The sequence below is a fragment of the Nannobrachium achirus genome (assembly GCF_963921795.1).
Source record: "Nannobrachium achirus genome assembly, chromosome: 2".
NCBI classification, from domain to species: Eukaryota; Metazoa; Chordata; class Actinopteri; order Myctophiformes; family Myctophidae; genus Nannobrachium; species Nannobrachium achirus.
Window position 1 is genome coordinate 19,908,878 of NC_137811.1, and position 23,918 is coordinate 19,932,795.

General features: G+C 41.9%; 1 protein-coding gene across 1 annotated transcript; it reads right to left on the reverse strand.

The window, feature by feature from the left end:
* Positions 1–17,718: 17,718 nt before the first annotated feature.
* Positions 17,719–19,935, reverse strand: LOC308297050 (NADH-ubiquinone oxidoreductase 75 kDa subunit, mitochondrial-like; the record flags this gene model as incomplete). Its single annotated transcript, XM_080740430.1, has 1 exon — positions 17,719–19,935. One exon carries the CDS (start codon positions 19,933–19,935, stop codon positions 17,719–17,721), a length of 2,217 nt encoding a protein of 738 aa, XP_080596556.1.
* Positions 19,936–23,918: the final 3,983 nt, after the last annotated feature.

The window sequence follows — 23,918 nt, forward strand, 5'->3', positions numbered from 1 at the left end:
TTGGGGTCCTTTCCTGGACAAAAAGAAAGTTGTGGGGGGATTATTTTACAGCTTCATTAAATCAATATTTATAGCTCAGTAATCCCATATTTCATTAGGTTACATACTTCATTTAGTCATTGCTGTTCACTGTTAAACCAGCAGCGGAGGTACAGTCACAGAGCTCAATGTATGGCAATGTATTTCTGATTACACAAACATTTAACATGTTATCATGTTAACATGGTATCGAGGTCGGTATCCTGTCGGTATCGTGGTCATTATTGTGTCTGTATATTGTCGGTATTGTGGTCATTATTGTGTCTGTATCATGTAAGTAACGTGGTCAATATCGTGTCAGTATCATGTCAGTATCGTGGTCAGTATCATGTCAGTAACATGGTCAATATCGTGTCTGTATCATGTCAGTATCGTGGTCAGTATCATGTCAGTATAAATTATGGAGGAACCTGTAGTATTAATAATAATGATATTAATAATGATTTTTATGTGCAACCCATCGCTACTTAACCCATTCAGGCCGGGAACACATTTTGCTGTTTGGGAGGGGCTTACAGTACATGTACAGTATGTAGCAACATATTTGTTTTGTAGGCTAATTTCTGATTTAGCCCTATTCTATAGGTTAGGCCTAAATGGGCTTTAATATTCACCTGAGGAGAAGTTACCTTGAAAAACAAGTCCAAAGTCACTGATAATAAGCAGACTTGTAAACACTGAGCGAGCAGGGACCGTGAAATGACCTTCTAATTAAAGGTGGAAAGAACAAGGAGACTTGACATTTGCATGATGTATATCACTGCATCTTCACCAGAGTTATGAAGTTATGACTGATGAAGATGCAATGACCTCAGTTGTAAAATCAAAGTCATTTAACTGTCCAGGCTGCTCCACTCCTTAGTACAGTGTTTCTCAACCTTTTTTCTGCATGGGCACACTTTTCATGTCCCAAGAATCCATGGGCACACCAACATAATACGGGGGTGTAAATATCGTCACTGTCGGGAAGAAACCTTGTATCTCCAAGTTTCAAATGTGTACGTTTCTTCGCAAAGTAAAGCCCTGGTTCATCATACAAGGCCGTCGCACAACAGTAGTGAAAACAGCAGATCTACAAGCACACAACGCCTCGCACCGCGAGGCGTTGTGTGCTTGTAGATCGGCTGTTTTCACTAGTTTAAATAAACTAGTGAAATACAATACTGGCTTTCAAGCAGTTTCAAGCGGCACACTTGACCCTTCTCATGGGCACACCAAAGGTCCCCAGGCACAGTGGTTGAGAAACGCTGCCTTGTAGATATAAATCTGTTGTCCTTGCCACTGTAAGGTCAGGACTTAGCCTACTCCTATCCACCCTCCCCCCAACAGAAAAAAATATAAAATATTTAACTTCATATTTTGCAGGCTTTTGACATTGCCGTCCAACGTATAGCACAGCACAGGCCCCGGATGGCACTGTGTTTTTCTTTTAGCTGCCGAGCTATAGATTATCGTTCAGCCTGAGCAGCAAATGTCACTCTCTCCAGTGGAGTGAAGAGGCATATCGCAGCCATCTCACATCACTTCACTTCACAAAGACTCCCTCAGAGACGCCAGAAAACAACAAACGCTCCGTCCAGATGACACGGAGACTGTGTGTGTGTGTGTGTGTGTGTGGTGGGGGGGAAAAAACTCGTCTCCGAAAATATCGTATGCTTGGGGCTCTTATGTGTCATCAGGGAATACTAGCAATGTAATATTCAGCGCTGTTAGGAATGCTTCAGCAGTGAGCTTCGCTCTGTCCTTCTGTCTTCCTCTCTCTGTGTGTGTGTGTGTGTGTGTGTGTGTGTGTGTGTGTGTGTGTGTGTGTGTGTGTGTGTGTGTGTGTGTGTGTGTGTGTGTGTGTGTGTGTGTGTGTGTGTGTGTGTGTGTGTGTGTGTGTGTGTGTGTGTGTGTGTGAAACAATGAATTTTGGGTGCATGAGCATTATTTACAGTGATACGATGAATATGAAAAATGTATATTAAATATTTAATTTAATTTCTTGCACATTCTTGGATTTGTTTTGTCTATATCCCGGATTTGACTCGTTTGGTGCGAGGGCTGCGGTCAAGCAGGTCATTTGTTTGTTTGGCTTGAATTGTCTTGAAATATTGTTCGTATTTCTGTTGTCTCCCAGACAGTGAAAATGAAGAAAGATTCAGGTTTCGTGGGAGATATGGAGATCGGAGGGATGCAACTATCGATTATTTCCTTGGCGATTATTCTATCATTTTGATTTATCGAGAAGCGCTTTTATTTTTTCTCTTTTTTAGATTGATTGAGTGAACAGTACTACTTACTAGTAGAAAAGGAAACGGCAGTACAGTCATGCATATGAGCTAAAAGGATAACACAAAGTCCTGCAGAGTGCGGACTTGTTCCCGTCTGCATAGTTTATGTAGCTCAGTAATGTGCAACTTTATATTAGGGTAAGGCATACATGGGCAACTGGCGGCCCGGGGGCCACATGCGGCCCCCCCGCAGGTTAATATTGCAATAGTGATATATTATTGATTTCAGCTGTTACAATTCCAACCATGCAAACGTGACTCACTTTAATTACATCCGTCTATATTACTGTAGTAGCTTAATGACTCAGCACAGGTCTTTTTTGTGTCCATTGTATTTGAATTTGAGTTCATAAAGTTAGCATAAGAACAGTCATATAAATGCATTTTAAATTAAATAAAAATTCTACTTCTCAGGAATTCAATTAAAATAGCTAAAAATAATTCCGGATTCCAATTCAAAAATAGCTAAAATAGCAGATCAAAACACGGCACGCTGCGACACGTTTTGAGCTTGTAGATCGACTATGTTTGCAAATTTTGACTGTGTATGCATTGTGGCCCTCTGGAGTGAATGTGGAAATATAGTGGCCCACTCCATCATCAAAGTTGCCCACCCCTGGGGTAAGGCATTTTCATATTTTCATATCAATTATTTGTGCTGTTATGGTTATTGAAAGTTAGAAATGGGAAAGGGAAGCGGGCACATCCCAATAAGAGTTTGCACTGCAACAAAACCTACATGTAGCTCCTTTCGGAACCTCTCCTTCCGCCAGGGGTGTCGCACCAAGTTCTTGGCCCTGGGTACTTTAACTATTGAAAAATAGCAGATATACAAGCTCACAGCTTGTAGATCTGCTTTTTTTGAAAAATCTTGAAAATGTGTGCAAGTCTTTGAATATTTCAAATCCTTCTAAGGTTTGATATGTATATTGGCAACGGGCCCCCATCTCAAAATATTTAGTTACAAATGTTCTCTTAAAAAATACATATATTCAAAGATTTGCACACATTTTCACAACTTTTCAAAAATAGCAGATCTACAAGCTCACACAGCACTGTGAGCTTGTATATCTGCTATTTTTCAATAGCTAAAGTATAAAATAATGAAGGCCCCTCCACCTTGGGCCCTAGTAACTCAGTCCCACTTCCCCCCCCCCCCCCCTTGAGACACCCCTGGGCACATCCCAATAACAGGAGTGCACTGCAACAAAACGTAGCTCCTTTCGGAACCTCTCCCTCCGCTATGAGATGAGGTTCCTGTCAACTGTCAACAGAGATTTAAACTCTTTATTTCAACCCGCCACTTAGATTTTCTTCCATACTTAAGAAGTAAACACCTGAGAGACGGGTGTGGGACCTTTACTTTTTGGATACAATGTTCACAAAAGGTAAGAAGTGTTCCCCGAAAACTTTCCGATTGTGGATGACAGTTGTCAGGAACCTCATCTCGGAGCTGTATAGGCTAGCAGAGGGAGAGGTTCTGAAAGGAGCTAAACAAAACGTACGCTGTCGAAGGAAGGCAAGTCTGCACACTGTGTCTTAACTCCCAGTAAAACCTTTTATTTAGCTTGACATCATTTCAGCCCAAGCGGGACTTCATCAGGTGTGAAAAGTTATATCAGGTCATTGAAAGTCACATTCACTTCTACACTGCTGTCACTTTTCTTGTCTACTTCACTCTAACAGTTTGAGGGGAATTAATCACATAAAAAGTCTTATTCACAACGCAAATCTTTTCAGGACATGAAACCACAGATGAAAGGAGGCTGTCAACATACATGGTAATAGGTGTATTTTCAAGCACAAAGCAGAGGAAGCAGCATAAAGTACAGAGTACAATCAGGCCACGCATGGCCTACTTGTATGCAAGCAGAGCGCACCACAAGGTTTGCGCTGCTGGACTCAAGTCCTTAATGTCTTCGCACGTTAATGAAGACATTACCAAAGAGCGCTCTTGTATACCAAACTCTGCTGTCATCACCAGGAATGCTGGTCCCTCATTGGCTGTTGGTGTCACCTACATACAGTACATACATTCCACAGAATCCCAGCCGTTTCAGGGCTACGGTCTTCAAAAAACCCAGTCACCTACATACAGTACATACCCAGCCCAGTGCAGTACTTGCGCGCTATGCTTGCGCAAGTAAATAGACTGCACTCTGTCGAGGTGCCAACTTGTGCCTTGTGCACCCATGGCCTATTTGACATGACAGACATTTGGTAAAAGTTAGATAATTATTTATTGCGCAAGCAGAGTGCGCAAGTACTGCATGCAGTGTATCTGTCGCGTATCTGTTTGCCCAGTGTTATTTATCGCAGGGCGCACTTTTTGATGGTGACGTCACCAAGAATGCTGGTCCCTGATATGGCAAACAGATACGCGACAGATTGGCATGAAACGGACACAGACAGACGGATACAACGGGTATAGCACAAGTAGCAGTCAATGGTGACTATTCTGCCCAACGGGCACCGGCCTATTATTAGTAATAATTAGATAGAATGAATTAATTTGCAATCGTTTTGAACCCCCGGCGGTTATTTGGTGCCTGGCGGCTATTTGCGATACTTATTTAAATACATTTGAATGGCGGGCGATGCGCAAACAGAGTTAAAGGGGAATACCACTAATTTTCAACATTCAACTAGTTGTTTATATACCTTAGAGCTGTTGTGTGTAAATATGAAAAAGGTCCTCCCCTTCTGTGTCATTGCCTAGAACTGGGGAATTGATTGTTAGTGTCATGTGATCAGTGACATATGGAATGTGTACTACTTAGGACTTCTGACGTAAAAAAGACAGTAAAAAGACTTATTTGGGATGTTCCTTTTAGGCAGGGTGTTTAACTGTACTTGTACTGTACTACATCATTTTAATGTATTGACTATACTTGTTATGTTCTCCACTTTTGTCTAATAAAATACTCACTCAATCAATACTCTTTGACTCCGCCCTCTAGGCTGCCTCATTCACTAGAATTTTGGATAATCTCACTTCTTGCTGAAACAGTATGACTTGAATATAAAGCAAAGTGTTTTTGGAGAGCATTTTCAGCCAGTTGATTTCTATTATCAACAAGTACTACCTCGTGTGAAACATGATATATAACCATATGCCATTATACTTTATAACAAGTCACACTGTTTCAGCTAGAAGTGAGATTCCCCTATTCTTGTGAATGAGGCAGCCTAGAGGTCCAAGTCAAAGAGTACACCTTAAGGTGTGCAGTGCCTTCCCGTCACGCAGAAGTGGAGGAACTTCTTCATATTTCCAAACAACAGCTCTAATGTATATACATAGTTGAATGTTGAAAATGAGTGGTATTTCCCTTTAAGTAGACAGAAATGATGCCATCATAATGAGCATAGCCTGGGATCGCTTCCAATTTCGGGCTTTTGATCCGGTCGGGAGCGGATGGCGTCCTACGTCATTTTGTGGTCAAAACGGACTACACTTTGGCAGGAAATACCAAACCGGAATCAGTTTTAACTCAAAACTATTCCCCGCGCTCAAGGACATAATTTTACTACCTACCCAATAAAACCCTTGATGCGGCGTAGTTTTGCTTATTTTTTTAAAAGTTTGTTTGGTATATATACTTTTAGTCGAACTCACAGCGACTGGCAAGACTACACTTCTCTAGCATTTTAAATAGGGATTGGGGAAACAAACGGAGGAACCAAAACAAAGCAACGCAGTTTCTTCTCTTCTGCCATCCGGTCTAGACCGGATCAAACGACCTGTTTAGTAAACGAGTGACGCGAGGTTAAATGAGCATTTGTGAGGACCATTAATTATTAAAGGACAACTTTAGTTTTTTACAACAAGGGTTCATATTTTAGATTGTAATTAAATAATATAAAAGATGAGTGTTAAAATTATTTAATTTACTTCTTTCTATTGTTTCAGAGATACTTATTTCAGTGGTTGGGGGCATGCGTACAAGTGGCTAAATATGTAATTTTACACAGAATAAGCCCATTCCCAAGATACAATGCAACCTTTCATGTTTGGATGTGACTTATGGGGGCTAGAAGTGTTACTGTAAATAGCAATAAAGAAACTGCTGGCTTATTGTGTCTAAAAAGACATATTTAGCCACTTGTACGCATGCCCCCATGCGTACGCACATTTTAGCACGGTAAACGCAATAAAACAATAGAACAAAGCAAATGAAAACATTTTAACTCATTGAGTGCCTATCCCGAATTAGTTCGGGATATATTATCGCATCCCAGAGTGCCTATCCCGAACTAGTTCGGGATATTAAAAAAAAAAAAAAAAAAATTGAAAAAAAAATTTTTGAAATTTTTTTTTTGGACCCCATCAAATCTAGTGAACATGATTTCAATCGCGATTTTGCATGTTCCACCCCCATACAACCCCATCTAACATACAGGGCAGCCATGTTTGTTTACATAACATGTAAAACATAATGGCGATTATCTCAAGAATGCCTGAACGGATTTCCAATCGGATTTTTTTGTTTGAAAGCTGTGAACAAACTGCACAAATCCACTCCAATGCAATCCAGGATTGCATTGGATTTTTTAGAGCTCATTCTTCTCTGTTTTTTTCCCATGCATGAGGTGTGCAAGGTTTAATCATGGCTAAGTTGACGAAAATAAGGCTTCTAAAATGCTTGGTAGCCAATAGCTAACTTCAAGCTAACTTCATCCTCTTCCTGTACATGCACAAAGGAAAGTGTTCAGGCAAGTCATGGCTGCAGGGCTTCTGCATATACCAGCATATCTCTATGGGATTTTCTATGGCCACTGGGCGCCCTCTAGTGGTGACTAGGGTGGCACTAAATGAGTTAACACTCACTTTTTCTTTTCTCTAATTACAATCTAAAATATGAACCCTTGTTGTAAAAAAACAAAGTTGTCCTTTAAGAGAAGGTTGAAAATGGGTGGAGTTTTCCTTTAAGTGGTTTAAAGCTCCCTCTTTGTAAGAACAGGCTTCCTCTCCCGTTTCTTCTTCTTCTTGTCTTCCTTGTGGAAGATCATTCCATCGGCCTGCTCCACCCACCTCACGCTGATGTCTGCTGGCGCCCCCTGGTGGTCCTTCGTGTTCTGCTTCAACTGAGACACACAAAGCAGAATGATTCTCATGAACAGTGTCTGTTCATCAACATCTGATGGTTGTTGTTATACATGGTTAGGGGCCCTTAGTCAGAGCCTTTGCATAAACTGTCGCTGTTATTAACTTGTCATTTCTTGTTAAAGAGCTTAGTTATTCACGTCGATAACAGAGCCCCAAATGTCCTACTGAAAACTGAAGGAACAGCCTAAACATTCACATTGTTGTCACAAGAAAGAAACCATCACAATGCCTTTTAACCCTTAAGTTCTGTTCGGGTCATTTTGACCCGTTTTACATTTTCATTTGGAAAAAAAAGGTAGAAGTTCACATTTTTTCCACCTGAAACTCACTGGCCTTAAAGATCCTTCTGAGATGAACATTTAAAAAATATATTTTTGCACTACAACCATGCTACACCCCCCTCATATCTTTTTGAACCTTAAGGCGAGACACTACAGGTGAATAGGGTAAAAAAAAATAACTAATAGCTACCAAAATGAAACTTTTCCTGTTGATTACTTACATCAAAACTAAGATTTTTTGAATTACAAGTTTTCTGAAATCATATGTTTAGATATGCAAATGAGGCATTATATGCGCTAATAATGCCCAATTTGCAATTTAGCTCTTTCAGTTTAATGTGATATAGCAAAGCAGAAATGCAAACATTTACCATATATATCATATGAATTGTTTGGTATTGAGTCAAAGTCAATGTATCATGATGATTTATTAAGTTAAAATTTATATTAGTGTTTTTCTTTTTAAACCAAATATCCCCCGGGTCAAAATGACCTGAACAGAACGAAGGTGTAGTGAATCTGAACAGAACTTAAGGGTTAAGTGCTTGTTTATCCCTCCAGTTTATCTATAGGACTCTAGAGGGACATGCAAAAAACAAGTTCAAAACAGCATTGGTATCTAAATCCAGTTAGGGTGAGGGGTTAGTCAGTGTAATGATAAGGCAAGCAAAGCAATAGAGTACATGAAAACATAATTATTAAAGAAAGGAGCACTTCACCCGTGTTCTACCATATGTTCATACATTCATATAATTCATATTCTTTCCACCACAGAGGAAAGCCTGGTATTCATTCTAAAAACTGATGTGCATGAAAAAAGCAAAACATCGGGTTCCGGTGGTGTGTTCCGGTTGACGCTGCATTGTTTTCGTTCCCTACATAATGTGAATCAATTAGTTCAGTCTTGCTAGTCGCGCTACGAGTTAGAATTAAAGATATATGTTATGTACCAAACTATTATACAAAAAGAAACAAAACGATTATACCAGCAGAACAAAAGAAAACACCACCTAACGTTAATTCCGCTCCAGACTGGATCAGAATACCGAAAATGGTATTGATCCTAGGCTAGGTTGTGGAAAGTTAAGAAACCTGCCAACCAGTGACATCATCGATGGGATTCCAAGCTAATAGAAACTAGCCTTTCTATTCCTGGAAAGTTAGCATGCATGAGAAGCCATTTTTCTTGCATAAAAAATATAAATAAAAAATGTTTGAATTGTTTAAAATGACCAAACCTGTCAAACATGTCACTTCATGCATGGTACACTAGGCAGGTTTCAGAACAGTCCTCCTCTGACAGAGACACACGGAGTGAGTAAACAGAAATGGTTCCATCTCATAATAAGCATTTAGTGAGGATTAGTTATATGAACATGAGGTTGACAAAGGGTGAAGTGCTCCTTTAATTAATATTGCAGTTAGATTATACCTGCTCCAAAATTACGTCCGGTACTGCAGGGTGGTTCAGATCCAGGAGGGAGTTTATGGTCAGTTTCACTCTCAACACTGGGTTCTTCACTACAACACAATGAAAAGAAACATTAGAAGTTTGTTTCATTGATTAGGGTTCAGATACTAATCAATATTCTTCAAATAAATTAAATTAAAATGTTTTAATTTTATTTTCAAAATGTTCTCCCTTATTTATCTTGGCCAAAACTGAAGGATGAAAAAACAAGAAAAGAAAATCAACATTAATATTCATATCTTGACCTTTTCCTTCATCCTATCTTTGTTGTTAGTTGACCACAAATACCAACATTTTGGAACTGATTACGCAATGGGCCACTGTAGATTCTGAACATTACAATTGAATAAAGATTACACATTACCTTTTAGATTTAAACTTTCTAAATATATTTCTATTGGTGCCAAATCTTGCTGGCTGGGGATTGGAAGTAGTTTTTGCCTGAACCAGTAGAATTTTCATTCAGGGCCCCCAAAAAACCTTGGGTCGGCACTGGACTGCAGCACGTTATAGCCAAAGTGAGTTATCGGTTATCATCACTTACCACTATGGCAGATGAAGGAGAGTTTGATGTTACATCTCCAGTTTTCCCATTCGGATCGACCTTTGTTCAACGCTATGATGGTACACGTCCTTGACAGATTACCGTCTGGTCTCCCTTCCTGCCAGTGCCTGAAAGAGGAGCTGCTCCCATCGGACCACTTCCAGGAGTCTCGGTACAGGCCGATCCAGTAAAGCGCGTTGCCGTTGGACATGATGATCTGCTGGATCTCCCGGTTCTCAGCCTGGTTCCTCACACTGGCCAGGTCTGTGTGTTTCTCCCTGCACTCCCTCTGAGCCTCGGACCATGTCAGTGCCTTACTGATGATGATGTATTTCCCTTTACACAATGAACACATTAAAGGTGATACACCATGACATTTCACTTTTCCTATTTTAAAACCTATTTTTGGGCTCCCACTAGCACCTTCTATCCTCACAAAGTCCCATTTCTGACCGTTGTGTCTTTCTCTGGTTTTGTGAAGGCGGAGGTAAAAGCATCCCACGGGTTCTCAAAACAGGCTGTCCACGTTTTTGGGACATAAACAATATGACAAATACTTTTTAAATGCATGGTGTATCACCTGACAGGCCCTCAACAGTGACACCCGCAGGCAAAAGGCATTTCTTTCATGGCAACTGAAAAGGCCTTACAACACGAGAGAAAAAGAAAACTGCCATTGGAGTGGATCTTCCAAGAAAACCTTTTAATACTCGTTTGAAGGACCAGGATGAAGACTTTGTCATGTCATCATTGTCATGAGACCTTTCTCAACTCTCAAGTACCAACTTTCCCGTATTAAGGAACCCCATTTTGATTAATTAATAGGGGTGCAGGAAAAAAATCGATTTGAATTCGAATTGGGTTTCTAACATGGAAGATTCAGAATCGATTCTCATTTTTTTTTCTTTTTTCATTAGATATTATGTTTTGTTTGTACAAGTTAATGTGTGCAAGCATGAATAAATCAGACATGTTGTCTTGGATTTACCTTTGTGTGTTTACATTATTGCAATAAGTTGATAAAACCTTTACAATTATAAAAGCCACATAAATGTACTCTGCTTTCATGCCAGCAGACTGGAGTAGATCCTGATATCCTATGAATTGAATAGAGAATCGTTTTGAATCGAGAATCGTTTTTAAATCGGAAAATAATCGTTTCTGAATTTTAATCGTTTGGATTTGAAAGAATCGAAAAAGAAATCGTGAATCGTGACCCCAAGAATCGATTCTGAATCGAATCGTGGGATAGCCAAAGATTCGCAGCCCTATTAATTGATGCATTGTTTTATTTTTTTATTATTTTTTCTTGGGACCCAAGTTTATTTAACTGTGAGAGCTTATGGAAAACAGGAGGACCCCTTGGCAGAGGTTCTTCCTTTGGCATAAGAGGAGTGCATGTGCCTGCAAAGTTTCACACAGGTCGCTCCAGCGTTGCCCAAGAAAGATTAGCTGCTCACAGACAGACAGACAGACAGACAGACACATCTCACCTGTGTCATCGAAGCAGATTGCAGAGTAGCGTGTTTTACACATTCGATCTTTCCATATACCATTATGAGACATGGCTGCACACAGTTTGCTACTATTGGATGGTGCATAAGAACCCCATTTCCTGAACGTGTGTTCCTCTGCATCTTTGTAGAAGCCTTCGTCTGCCAGTGACCATCTCCAACTGTTGACGTCGTCATACAGGCCTATCCACTTCCACCTGATCTTAAATGAAATGACATTCAAGCTCATTAACCCAGCTGGCATCTACTGATCTGCAATTTCTTGGCAAAGACATTTGTTGTATAGGCCCAAGTCCGTTATGAGACTTGGAGCCTAAATCTGATGTTGTGCTACATCATGAAGCATCTGAATCCGCGTTCAGCTCTTAATTTAATTAATTTGCTAAATTAAAGAAATCTAAAAATCCCTTTTTTTCAATATTTAAAAAAATATAATAATAATCATTTTTCCAATTTCTTTTGGCGCAGAATCAAAGGTTGAGAAAAAGGAAAAGGGCATTTTGGAGCCCCAATTTCTATTTTTCATTTAGTCTATTTTCCATGTTCTCATTCTGAATGGTACTAACCGTAATTCGCTGATTTTTTTCAAAAATGCATTCAGAATGGAAAACTGAAAATGAAGGAAAACAACTAATTTTCCAATTTACGTTCTTGTGTTTTGAATATAGAGAATAGAAAACTCAGATTACGAGAATAACAATGTATTCAGTTATTTATTTATCTATTTATTTTGACTGCAGATTTTTCATTGGCTGAGACGAGTAGGAAGCGCTCGGTTGTGTAAGCGTGGACCGCATGGCACGCCGCCGCCACGGCTCCTGCTTCCTGCGGGGGGTCTGTGGACCCCCGCCTGTCACCCTGCCGTTCAGGTGACCCCTGGGCCGGTATTAGATTTTTTGCTAATTAATTAAACAAAGAGTTGAACGCTATGTACACGGATTCATCTGGGACAGACTGCTTTATGTCCCCACAATCAGAAGTAAAAATGAAGATTTTTTATTTTATTTGTGAATAACAAACTCCCAGAAGACTGCATGTCTGCTACAATTCTAAAAACCTTTCTGTTTGCCACTGCTTTGTTTTCTTTCTTCGGCACTGTAATATACTCTTATATTTCTGTAATATTTCGACATATCTTGTTAATTTATTTCATTTCTACTGTTCTGACTGTTGTACTTTTGTTGTATTCAAATATCCTTCTTTGTTTATCATGCTCTGAGTCTTGATGTCTTAATGCTTGTTTTATGTAAAGCACTTTGACTTGCCTTGTACAGTACAGTATGTGCTGCTATACAAATACATTTGCCCTGCTTTGTGAAGTACCATTTTCATCTTTAAACTGCCGTTCTCAAATCAATGTAATAAAAATATGATTTTTGTTTTGTGAAAATAAGTGTTAAAGGGCAACAAGGGTTCATATTTTAGATTGTAATTAGATGGGTGTTAAAATGTTTTCATTTTATTTCTATCGTTTTAATGATGGGAGCATACGTACAAGTGGCTAAATATGTCTTTTTAGACACTATAAGCCCATTCCCAAAATGCACCACAATCTTTCATGGGCAGACTTATGAAGTCTAGTAGTGTTACTGTAAATAGTAATAAAGAAATCGCGTATTCTATGGAAAGACATATTTAGACACTTGCACTCATGCCCCTACCCACTGAAATCAGTCATTAAAATAGCTAAAACGATAAAAAGCCGTAAATGAAAACATTCATCTTTGCTTTTCTCCAATTACAATCTAAAATATGAACCCTTGTTGTATATGCCTTTAAAGGGACATTTCACTTTCAAACATGTTCTGGGTCATTTTAATATCTTACTCAGGCTTTCGTGAGCACCTCATATAGTTTTTAAGTTGCTTGATTCAGTATTTAGATAATTTGATATTCATTTTATCAGACACTTGCCCTTCCTACAAACCCATCATAAACTCAATTTCAATTGGATTAATCGAAAAACCCCTGGTTCTGGTGATTGATATTGTTCTTCTAATGAGTGAGGGGGCTGTGTTTTATTCTATTTTGAATTTTTTATATCGTCACTGTCAGGCAGAAACCTTGCATCTCCAAGTTCCAAGTTTGTACGTTTTTTCACCAAGTAAAGCTCTGCTTCATCATACAAGGCTGTCGCGAAAGTAGTGAAAACAGCCAATCTACAAGCACACAACGCCTCGCACCGGCGTTGTGTGCTTGTAGATCTGCTATTTTCACTAGTTTAGTTCATTTTTAAAATGATTAATACAAAACGAACGGTCTTGGACATACAAGGTTTCCACCCGACAACGACAATATACTTTTGCAGTTTTACTCAATGTAAAAGTATGTATTTCTACCTGTCCTTTTGGATTCATACTGGTCAGTGCGTTGACGTCCTCCAGGGTGTGTATTGTAGCCAGGTCTGTGAACTTGTCCCTGCAGTACTGCTGAGCATCTGTCCAGTTCATTCGGTCATTTATGAAATGGTACTGATGAGAGAGACATAAGGACAGGGTCCACAGCCCTGTATAGAACACAATACAATATCGTCGTTGTCCGGTGGAAACCTTGTATGTCCAAAACTGTTTGTTTTGTATTTATCATTTAAAAAATGATTTAAACTAGTAAAAACAGCCGATCTACAAGCACACAACGCCTCGCGGTGCGAGGCGTTGTGTGCTTGTAGATCGGCTGTTTTCACTACTTTTGTGCGATGGCCTTGTATGATGAAGCAGTGCTTTACTTTGTGAAAAAATGTACAAATTTGAAACTTGGAGATACGAGGTTTCTGCCCGACAGTGATGATATACATACATGTTATTGTCTGCTGCACTGCAGCCTTACATTGTTTTATTATAGCAATTATTCTATTGATTACTTTGTCAATTTGATATTATAATTGAATTGACACAATAGCGTTCTAATCTAATCTAAATAGTTTGATTAACTTCTTGCGCCCCATATCGTCCGTACATCTTAAAATGTCCCTTTGACTTCAATGAGGTGGAAATAAAAGCAGACACGACACGAGTAAGAAAACACACGCACGCACGCACGCACGCACGCACGCACGCACGCACGCACGCACGCACGCACACACACACACACACACACACACACACACACACACACAACACACACACACACACACACACACACACACACACACACACACACACACACAAATAAAGTATCAGGACACAGACAGTCATATTAACATTCATATCAACAGTCAAGTATGAAGGAGACTATAGCAGCACTTACCTGTTATTGCCACGATACTCAGCAGAGCTCGCGTCTTCATTGTGGAGTAGGCTACTCCTCTCTACATGTGTACCGTAGACCGGGCTTAGCATTAAGCTTTAGTAGTTATATTTCTTTAGACCATTGGTGTGTCATGTGTTCATTTGGGTAACAATTTGCCTGCTTTAGTTATTCGTTTAATGTTGCATACGAAACATTCAAAGTGCTAGAGGCTCATGAGCAGTTGGGTCATCAAGTCCGTATGCAGATAAATGTGTCCGTGGCAAATGTCATCTTTACACACCATTAAAATGTTCTTATTTTGTCCAGGTTTTCTATTCAAATCAAATGAAAACAAATGGGGTCATGAGGTTCAAATTCACTCCGTGAAGACTCATCCAGCCTACTAGAGGTTTGTTTAGAACCAAATAAGTCTACATTCTCATTTGGATGAAGTTCAAATTAGTTTGATGTGTGTTGAGCTCACAGTGAAAGGATCAATTTTACCATTTCTCCTTAGACCGGTGTTTTGCAGTGACAACCATGGGGCAGGAATTTCATGGAGGCCAAGAAGGCCATGTCTGCCGTTGCCCCTCAGTTTGGCCTTGACCAAACTAATGGCATGACCTGAGGCCACAGTGGCCTTAATGCCCCATGCTGACTGTTCAACTTTATCCTCTGTCTCTTTCTGGTCAATATGTAGACATGTAGACACCAGTGTCTTTTGTTGAGAGAATCTGCTGGTCCCCATCTTTACACTAATCCAGTGACTTTGATTGGTGCAGGGCTGAGCATGGATCATGTAAATATCATCATTTATCTATTTCACTGCAGTTTAGGTTATCATCCCTGACCCTTAAATTCAACAAATTCTTTCAATGGACTAAAATCTTGTTTTATTTGATGGCCTCCCTGCCCTGGCATGTGGCCTTTGTGCCCTAAAATAATCAAAGGCCAAGTTGCCTTGCCCCTAAAATGATGAAATTCCAGGCCTGGAAACACAGAAAAGTGTGTGGGGAGGAATACATTGGCATAATAAATTGGGGAGAAAATTTGGGTAAAAGATTATTTGCAACTCTAAATAAGCTGGGAAAAAAAAATAGAAAGATGCAATTCTGGGAAATTGCAAGTGTGATTGCCCTGATGCGAGTCACGAGTAAATGGGAAATATATTCTGTCTTACAATTTGTCCCTTTCATGCCCATATATGGATATCTCTGTATCTGTCTCATGTGGTCTACAACATCAGACATCTATGATGTCGGTCATCTCCATATTTGGGAAAACATTGCATTGCATTTTCCCATTCAAACCAATGGAGAAAATGTATTCACGAATAAATGAATTTAACGGGTACACATTATTGTGTATCATTATTTTATGCTTTAACTATTGAAAAAATAGCAGATATACAAGCTCACAGCGCGGCACCGAGTGCCACGCTGCGAGCTTGTAGATCTGCTATTTTTGAAAAATCGTAAAAATTATAATTTTGACCCGATTCTATAAGTGTCTTTTGAATCTTTCTATGATTTTTTTGAAAAACCTGTGTTTCTATGTCAGAAATCTGGCTAGCCATCATCAAAGAAAAGGTCCTTTTCACTTAACTGGAGCTCAGTTAGTCTGTTCTTGAGAGACTACTATGTCAGTGGTTCTCAAACCTTTTCATGTGAAGGACCCCCAAACTGATATTTATTTGGCCACGGACCCGCATCACAAAATATTTAGTTCCAGGGACCACCCAGAAGCAAAATTTGAGTTACAAATGTTCGCTTTAAAAATACATATATATTTCATATAAGATATAAGACTTTTTCAAAAAATAGCAGATCTACAAGCTGGAGCTTTTTCAAAAATATATGAAAATGGAAAAAGATCGGGGGGAAAATATATTTAATATGTTTTTTTGTAGGAGGACAGACATGACACAAACATTCTTAACGTTTCCCAATGCTTTAAAAATGTGTAGAATAAATATTAAATTTCAACATTCTCTCCAGGATGCGCTGCAGGGAAAATAAACATTTAATCATGAATGCTCATTATGTATTTGTAGCCTACTTAGTCATTTTGATAGTAGGCTAATATAGCTAATATAGACACTTACAGCATGTGTTGCCTTCATATAAGGCATATATATATATGGCTTTTAATTTTTTGTGGCTCCAGACAGATTTTTTTTTTTTTTTTTTTTGTCCAATATGACTCTTTCAATATTTTGGGTTGCCGACCCCTGGTCTAACCACACAAAACCATGTACATTTTTTTAACCACTTAAACCCTTCATTATACTTCATTGACCGGAGTCCCTCAGGGGTCCATACAAGAGCCGCTCCTTTTGTTCCTCTACCCTAAAAAGTTACTCAGTAACAGTTTTAAATTTCAAAAGAATCCAACATCAATCTACCTCTGACGATCTCATTTTAGTTTCCACGTAAAGCCATCAGTAGCTTAAATTCAAGTCAGTTGTACAAGTCGTTTTAAAACTGGATTAGCAGTTGTATTTACATATTATTTACCCCTGGAGGAGCTTTGTGCTATAGGTTTATTTCAGTTTGATTGATAACATGTCTGCATAATATCTTCACTGGATGAGACTAGAGGAAACTAGAAAGAGTTCATTCTGGGAAATTGCAAGTGTGGTTGCCTTGTCACGAGGAATCCGCTGGGAAATGTATTCCGTCTTACCGTTTGTCCCTTTTATGCCCATATATGGAAATCCCTGATGTCATCAATATTAAGCCCAAATCTTGTAATGCCCATATGGACATACTGTGTCAGTCATCTCTATATTTGGGAAAAGTTTCATCTTTGCATTTCCCCTTTCAAGTCAATGGAGAACATGTATTCAGAAATAAATGAATATAAATTAAACGATATATATACTGTATATATATATAGATAACGTATCTCTTAGCAAAGCAAAGCAGTCCCGTCGATTTGACATATGGCACAAGTGCGTGCCACCAAAACTGTGGGAGGAGTAGTGCGGCAAAATACAGTTTAGAGAAAGTGTTAAAGAAAGAAAGAAAGTCGGACAAGTACTATAGTCTGGTTGCAACCACATTAACTAAAGAGTTCCTCACAGGAAAATAATGAGACGGGTTAAACCCAATTGAATTATATGACAATAGCTTTTTCCCAGAGTATACAGATTTACAAAAGAGTCTGTTCAGTAGTGGTCTCCCTGTACCCAGTTCTAGTAAAGTTGCATTTGTTTAATACCTACAGTAAGAGGTTTCTGCCCGACAGCAACAATAAGCGTTAGCATATGGAGGGCGGCTCATCAACAGCGTGCGCTCCCTCTGTGACTGCTTTCACACACTTTGCCATGGTCTGGGAGGCTCTGCTTATAGGGTCTGTCATATAGAAGTCCTTCGCAGTGAGCTGTGGAGGAACTAAAGCTTCAGTGAGGAGAGCCTGGTGCACCGCCTTCGCCAGTTCGTTAGCTTGCTTAAAGTAGCTGGCCTCCTCAATGTCGTCGTATCGCACCAGGTTTGGAGAAACCTGCGCCATCCTAGCACGCACTTCGTCAACGGTGTCGTAGGGCAAAACGACTCCTGCAAGCTCGGCCACGGCTCGGATGATCTTCCAGTCCTCCCTGGCCATGCCTGGAGGAGTCACCGCCACCCTGGTCTGCTGGGCACGGCCCTCTGTGTTCACATAGGTGCCGCATTTCTCCGTGTACGCTGCTCCAGGAAGTATGATGTCGGCCATTGTTGCGCCAGCATCCCCGTGGTGACCCTGATAGATGATCAAGTTGTCCTGGTGGAGGTCCCGGCGAGTAATGCTCCCAGCATCGGCCCCCAGCAGGAACAGAACCTTAGGCGGGCTCTTCCTGATAGCCTCCACCCCCGGCTGGTAGCCGAGATCGAGCGCAGCCACTTGACTAGCAACCCTGTGGAGCACGTTGAAGACCTTCCAACCTTCCTCTACTCCACTGCTGGCACGAGCGTTCTGAGCGATGGTGGACACTGCGGCCATTATCGCAGCCCCGTCCTCCCTCTGCAGGGCCCCGCTGCCAACCACAACGACAGGATGCCGTGCTTTAGCCAGGACCCCGGCAAAAGGGTGACGTCCTGCTGCGATCCTTTGAAGTACCGCGGCAGAATCGCCGAGATGCTCATAAGAGTACGTCAGGTCCACCTGCTGTCCCACTAGAGCCACCTGCAGCTCGTTGTGAAGCCAGCTCTTTCTGATCCGTGCGTTGAACAGGGACGCCTCGTAGCGCGGGTTGGTGCCGACCAGGAGCAGAAGGTCGGCCTCTTCGATGCCGGCGATCCCGGTGTTCAGCAGGTAGTTTGAACGCAGGTCTGACCCGGCCCCAGCCGTGGGGAATACTTCCTCAGTGCAGAGGGCATCGCTGTTCAAACGGTTCAACAGGTCCTTCAGGGCCATGAGAGCCTCTGCATCCACCAAGCCCCCCGCGACGGCGGCCACGCTTCCCCGAGCGCCTTGCAACGCTCCGGCCACGCGGGTCAGCGCATCCTCCCAAGAGGTGGTGACCAACTGTCCAGACTCGTCCTTCACCATCGGCTGAGTCAGCCTCTGCCGCTTCAGGCCGTCGTACGCGAACCTGGTTTTGTCCGAGATCCACTCCTCGTTAATGTCCTCGTTCAGGCGAGGTAGAACTCTCATCACCTCGCCGCCGCGGGTGTTCACCACGATGTTACTTCCCACGGCGTCCAGAACGTCGATGGATTCCGTTTTCCTGTTCTCCCAAGGACGAGAAGTGAAGGCATACGGTTTGGAGGTCAGAGCCCCGACCGGGCATATGTCGATCACGTTCCCGGACAACTCCGACATGAACATCTTCTCTACGTAGGTGCCAATCTGCAGGTCATTACCCCTGCCGGTAGTGCCAAGATCCTCCACACCTGCGATCTCGCTCGCAAAGCGAGTGCAGCGAGTGCACTGGATACAGCGAGTCATAATGGTTTTGATGAGGGGGCCAATGTTCTTATCTTCCACAGCCCGTTTGTCCTCTGCGAAGCGGCTCCTGTCGCTGCCGAACTGCATGGACTGGTCCTGCAGGTCACATTCTCCACCCTGGTCGCAAATTGGACAGTCCAGCGGGTGGTTGGCCAGTAGGAACTCCATGATGCCCTCTCTGGCCCTCCTCGTCGCAGGGGAGTCGGTCAGGATGTTCCAGCCCCTCATGACGGGCATGGCGCAGGCCGCCACCGGCTTGGGGACCTTCTCTATCTCCACCAGACACATCCGGCAGTTCCCCGCCACGGACAGGCGCTCGTGGTAGCAGAAGTGCGGGATCTGGATGCCCATCTTCTTGCAAGCCTGCAGCACAGTGGTTCCTGGCTCCACCATGAGCGGCCGCCCGTCCACTGACACCTCCAGCATGTTACTGGCTGCTGCTGCTGCCGATGTGGCTGCGGTGCGGGCAGCGTTGTTGCTGCTTCCTTTGGTAACAGCTGATGTTAACGCTGCTGAGAGGGGCCGACGCACTGCAGCCATTCGCAGCATGGCTGCTAATGTTGGGTAATCGTTCTGCGGTGGAACAGGTCTGTTTGTGGTGTTGACCCCCTCTCCCCCTCTCTCTCTCTCTTTGTCTCTCTCCCTGTCTCCGTTGCTCTCTCTTGTCTTTCGGTCTGTCTCTCTTGGATTTTTGTCTGTCTGTCTGATTGTCTCTGTGTCTTTTGTGTCTGTGCCTCTGCCTCACTTGTCTGTCTCTCTGCCACTCGTCTCTCTGTCTGTCTCTGTCTCTGTGCAGCTCTGGTCAATCAGACACAACGTCACACACAACAGAAGCCATTGCCTAATAACGCTGCCGATTTGCACTGTCCTCAGGGATCAACTTTTATGGACATCATCATCTGCACGCACGCACGTGATGTCAGTACTACGACTGACAGCTGCAACTTGTGAAACTGGCCATCAATTCGGTCACTGATCAGCGCTCTCCTCTACCCTCGAGTTATTAGTCATGCTTGCCTGACAGCTGGCCTGCAGCTCTGTGTGTGTGTCTTTGCATCTCAAGGAGAACCACTCAACCAATGGACCTCATTCATACCTGCTGCGTGTGTTGCTGAGGACCCATGGGAGTCCAGTGTCGAGTGTATAAGTTTGGTCCCATCGGCAGTTCTCCAGAACCGGCTCGCAGCACGATGACACGCAAAGCCAATGCAAAGATGTGAACACTAGCAGTGGGCGTCACCACGTTGGAAGCAGATGATTGGTACGAATCATCAAAAGTCTGTCTGATATATTTTTGTCACATGAAACGTGTGTTTTTGAAGAAAATTCGAATGGTTTTAATCTATTGGAAATGAGCGTGGAGACTCTTATGGTGAGTGAATATGAGTCTGCGACTCCACGGTTCAGGATTAAAGTTCACGTGTCTCCCTCCAACATGGGAAAATAAGTTATGTTGGACATCGGAAGAAGCATGTATTGGGCTGTTATAGTGCGGTCAATTTGATAGATGTGAAAATTTGATAGTATTCACAAGACATTTGCTGCTGATCGGTCGAGTAGTTTGTGCTACAAAATCATAATAATAGTAATCATTGTTACCTAGCTCGGGGATATTAATCTTCACAGTCTGTTCTGACAGAAAAACACAACCATATAGCACACAACAACAAAACACAGAACCACATCAGCGAGGCAGTTTGTTTAGTGCAGCAATGGGGCTGCACTAAGCTCCTTCAGATTGGAATCTTTTACCTACCGGTTAACATTAGAGCTATTTCAACATTCCCAGTTTTTAAACGTCTTCTTACTTGGAAGTTGTATGTTCCTGTTATCGGCAAACCTGCCATCATACATGCCATGATTCTATACTCTATTATATATATATATACCGGTATATATATATATATATATATATATATATATATATCCACCTCTTTCCGCTGGAATTTATTGGAGAATGTTTTGCACCACACTGCACCACACTTCCAGTTAACAGCAGACATACAAGCTCACGTCGCGTCGCAGATGCTGCCGTTGTGAGCTTGTAGATCACACTCGGCTGCGGCACCGGAAGCTCTGTCCAATTTCTGCGCAATGCACAATGGAATGTTGGAAACTTGTGGATATATATATATATTTTTTTTTGAGCGGTGGTAAATCGCTCCATAGAGTGGCTGTGCGTGTCTGTAGCCACTTTTCCTCAGCGTTTTGCCATAGCAATGTGTTTTCCTCAGCGTTTTGCCATAGCAATGTGTGTGTGTGTGTGTGTAGCCGTATTACATCACCAATTACATCCTAGACGTATCTGTAGCCACTTTTTCCTCAGTGTTTTGCCATAGCAGCCACCTTTTCCTCAGCGTTTTGACATAGCAATGTCTGTGTGGGTTGTATTACATCACCAATTACATCCTAGACCTACTGTATATCCTAGTCTGAAGACGTTATGCAAGCACGACCACCGCTCACTTCACATTGGGTGTGATTTTTCTTCTACATTTGATGATATTGTTTTGCATTCAATGTTTTGAACATAGGTTAACATTAAGATTCTTTTTCCAATGTCTGATATGACATTTAGGATTTAACGCTGATTTAATGCTGTGATGTTTGTCAAGGTTCATAATGTTATTGTATGTGTGTTGTTGCTTTTTTGTTCTGTCCTTGTATGTCTTGTCTACTCTGTATGCATGTATCAATTGTAACATGTATTTATGTTGGGGCCCCCCTCTAAAACGAGATGGCACATCTCAAGGGGCTTAGCCTAATAAAGAAACTTGAATCAAAGGGATAAAAGTCCTCTTGAAACGACAATCATAGGCCAATATACTTTAATGCTGCACACGGAGCGCCATGAAATAGTCTCCTTCAAGACCAAAATCAATAAGCTCAAAAAAACATGTGGTAGATTTGTGTGGATGGGGGTTCTTTCTTGCCATCGGTGAAGCTTCACCGATGAATATTTGATCCCGGTACATGACATGTAAGCGTGTTTCAGGGCCTCTGTGCCTCTGCAGCTCTGCTCCCCCTAAATCATTCAGCGGACGAGGCGAGTCCCAGGTGCCTGGGAGGCTGGGACTCGCACGTCATGTCGGTGCACACGTGTGTCCCAGGCCACCTCTCAAAGTGGTGAAGAGCAGCTCAGATTCTAAACGTGTCGGCATGACAACTTAACGCGGCGGCCGATCCAGTGGGCCCTGATCCAGAAAAGGTCGGGAGCCTCTGGTGTGAAGCACACGTCTCCCCGTCACACATGAAGCGGTGCCTGGTCAACGACATCGCAGGCCCATGTTTGCAAACCATCAGGGACATACTGGGCCCCTGATTCATAAAGAGTTGGAGAGGCCTTCATTGCGCGCTATAGAGAGAGAGATCTCTCTATAGCGCTGCTGCTACTCAAAGATTTGCAATTTCAGATCATGACAAGTGACAAGCCAGTGGGCCAAATACATGAGTTATATTTCGTCATTGTTGGGTGGAAACCTTGTATGTCTGATCTGCTGTTTTCACTACTTTTGTGCAACGGCCTTGTATGATGAAGCAGGGCTTTGCTTTGCGAAATAAAATGTACAAATTTGAAACTTCAGTTGCAGATACAAGGTTTCTGCCCGACGGTGACGATTTACTTTGTTGGCCGCCCAGCCCCCAAAATGGAACGAAGGCCGACATTTTATTTTAATTTTTTTCCCAATGACCAGCACGTCCCGGTCAACGACATCGCTGGCCCATGTTTGCAAACCATCACTGGTCATTGTTGAATTCCACAGCAGAAGCAAAAGCAGTCGATCCTCCTCTTGTCCACCTCTCCAGTTCTCACATGAAGTAAGTTGGTGTCGTCCATGATGCCTGAGAACTCTACATAGTCAGAGATTTCATTGGCACACTGAATTTAACGACGCAAAAGTGCAGGCACAAACACAACTCAAAGCAACATCAACTCGACATCACGAGACAATCGGTCACACAGTTACGCATGCTACACTTAACTATTTAAACCTCCCTACTCATACCTGCTAATTCTGCTTGCTGATCTAGCACTCGGAGCTGAAAAGTGACATTTTGTTGACATTTATTATCAAATAGAAATTGTGAAATGTATAGTAGTATTAATACTTGACAAACTACACCTATCAATATGAAGAAGTAGTGTGTTCTTCAATCCCCTCCTCCCCAAATGGTTTTGTATCAAGCAATCAATCAGTCAGTCAGTCAGTCAGTCGATATTGCATCATCCAAATCCCTCTTGTCATGAAAAGCACTGCCTCTCTCCAGCTCCAGTTTGGTTTGGATGAATGATTTCACTCAGATTGGAACCGCCGTGTGCGTTCCTGCGTGCATGTACATCTTCGTGTGTGTATTTGTGTGCATGCGTGCTTGCGTGTCTGCATGTGTGTACATATGTGCCATTTCAGGAGAAATTATCAGGAGATTTGCAGAACATTGAGCTTGTAGATCAGCTATTTTTGCAAACTATGAAGGTGGATCCTGCTTTTCAATCTGAATGGAGTGGTTTCTTGCCATTTGCAAGTTTCTGC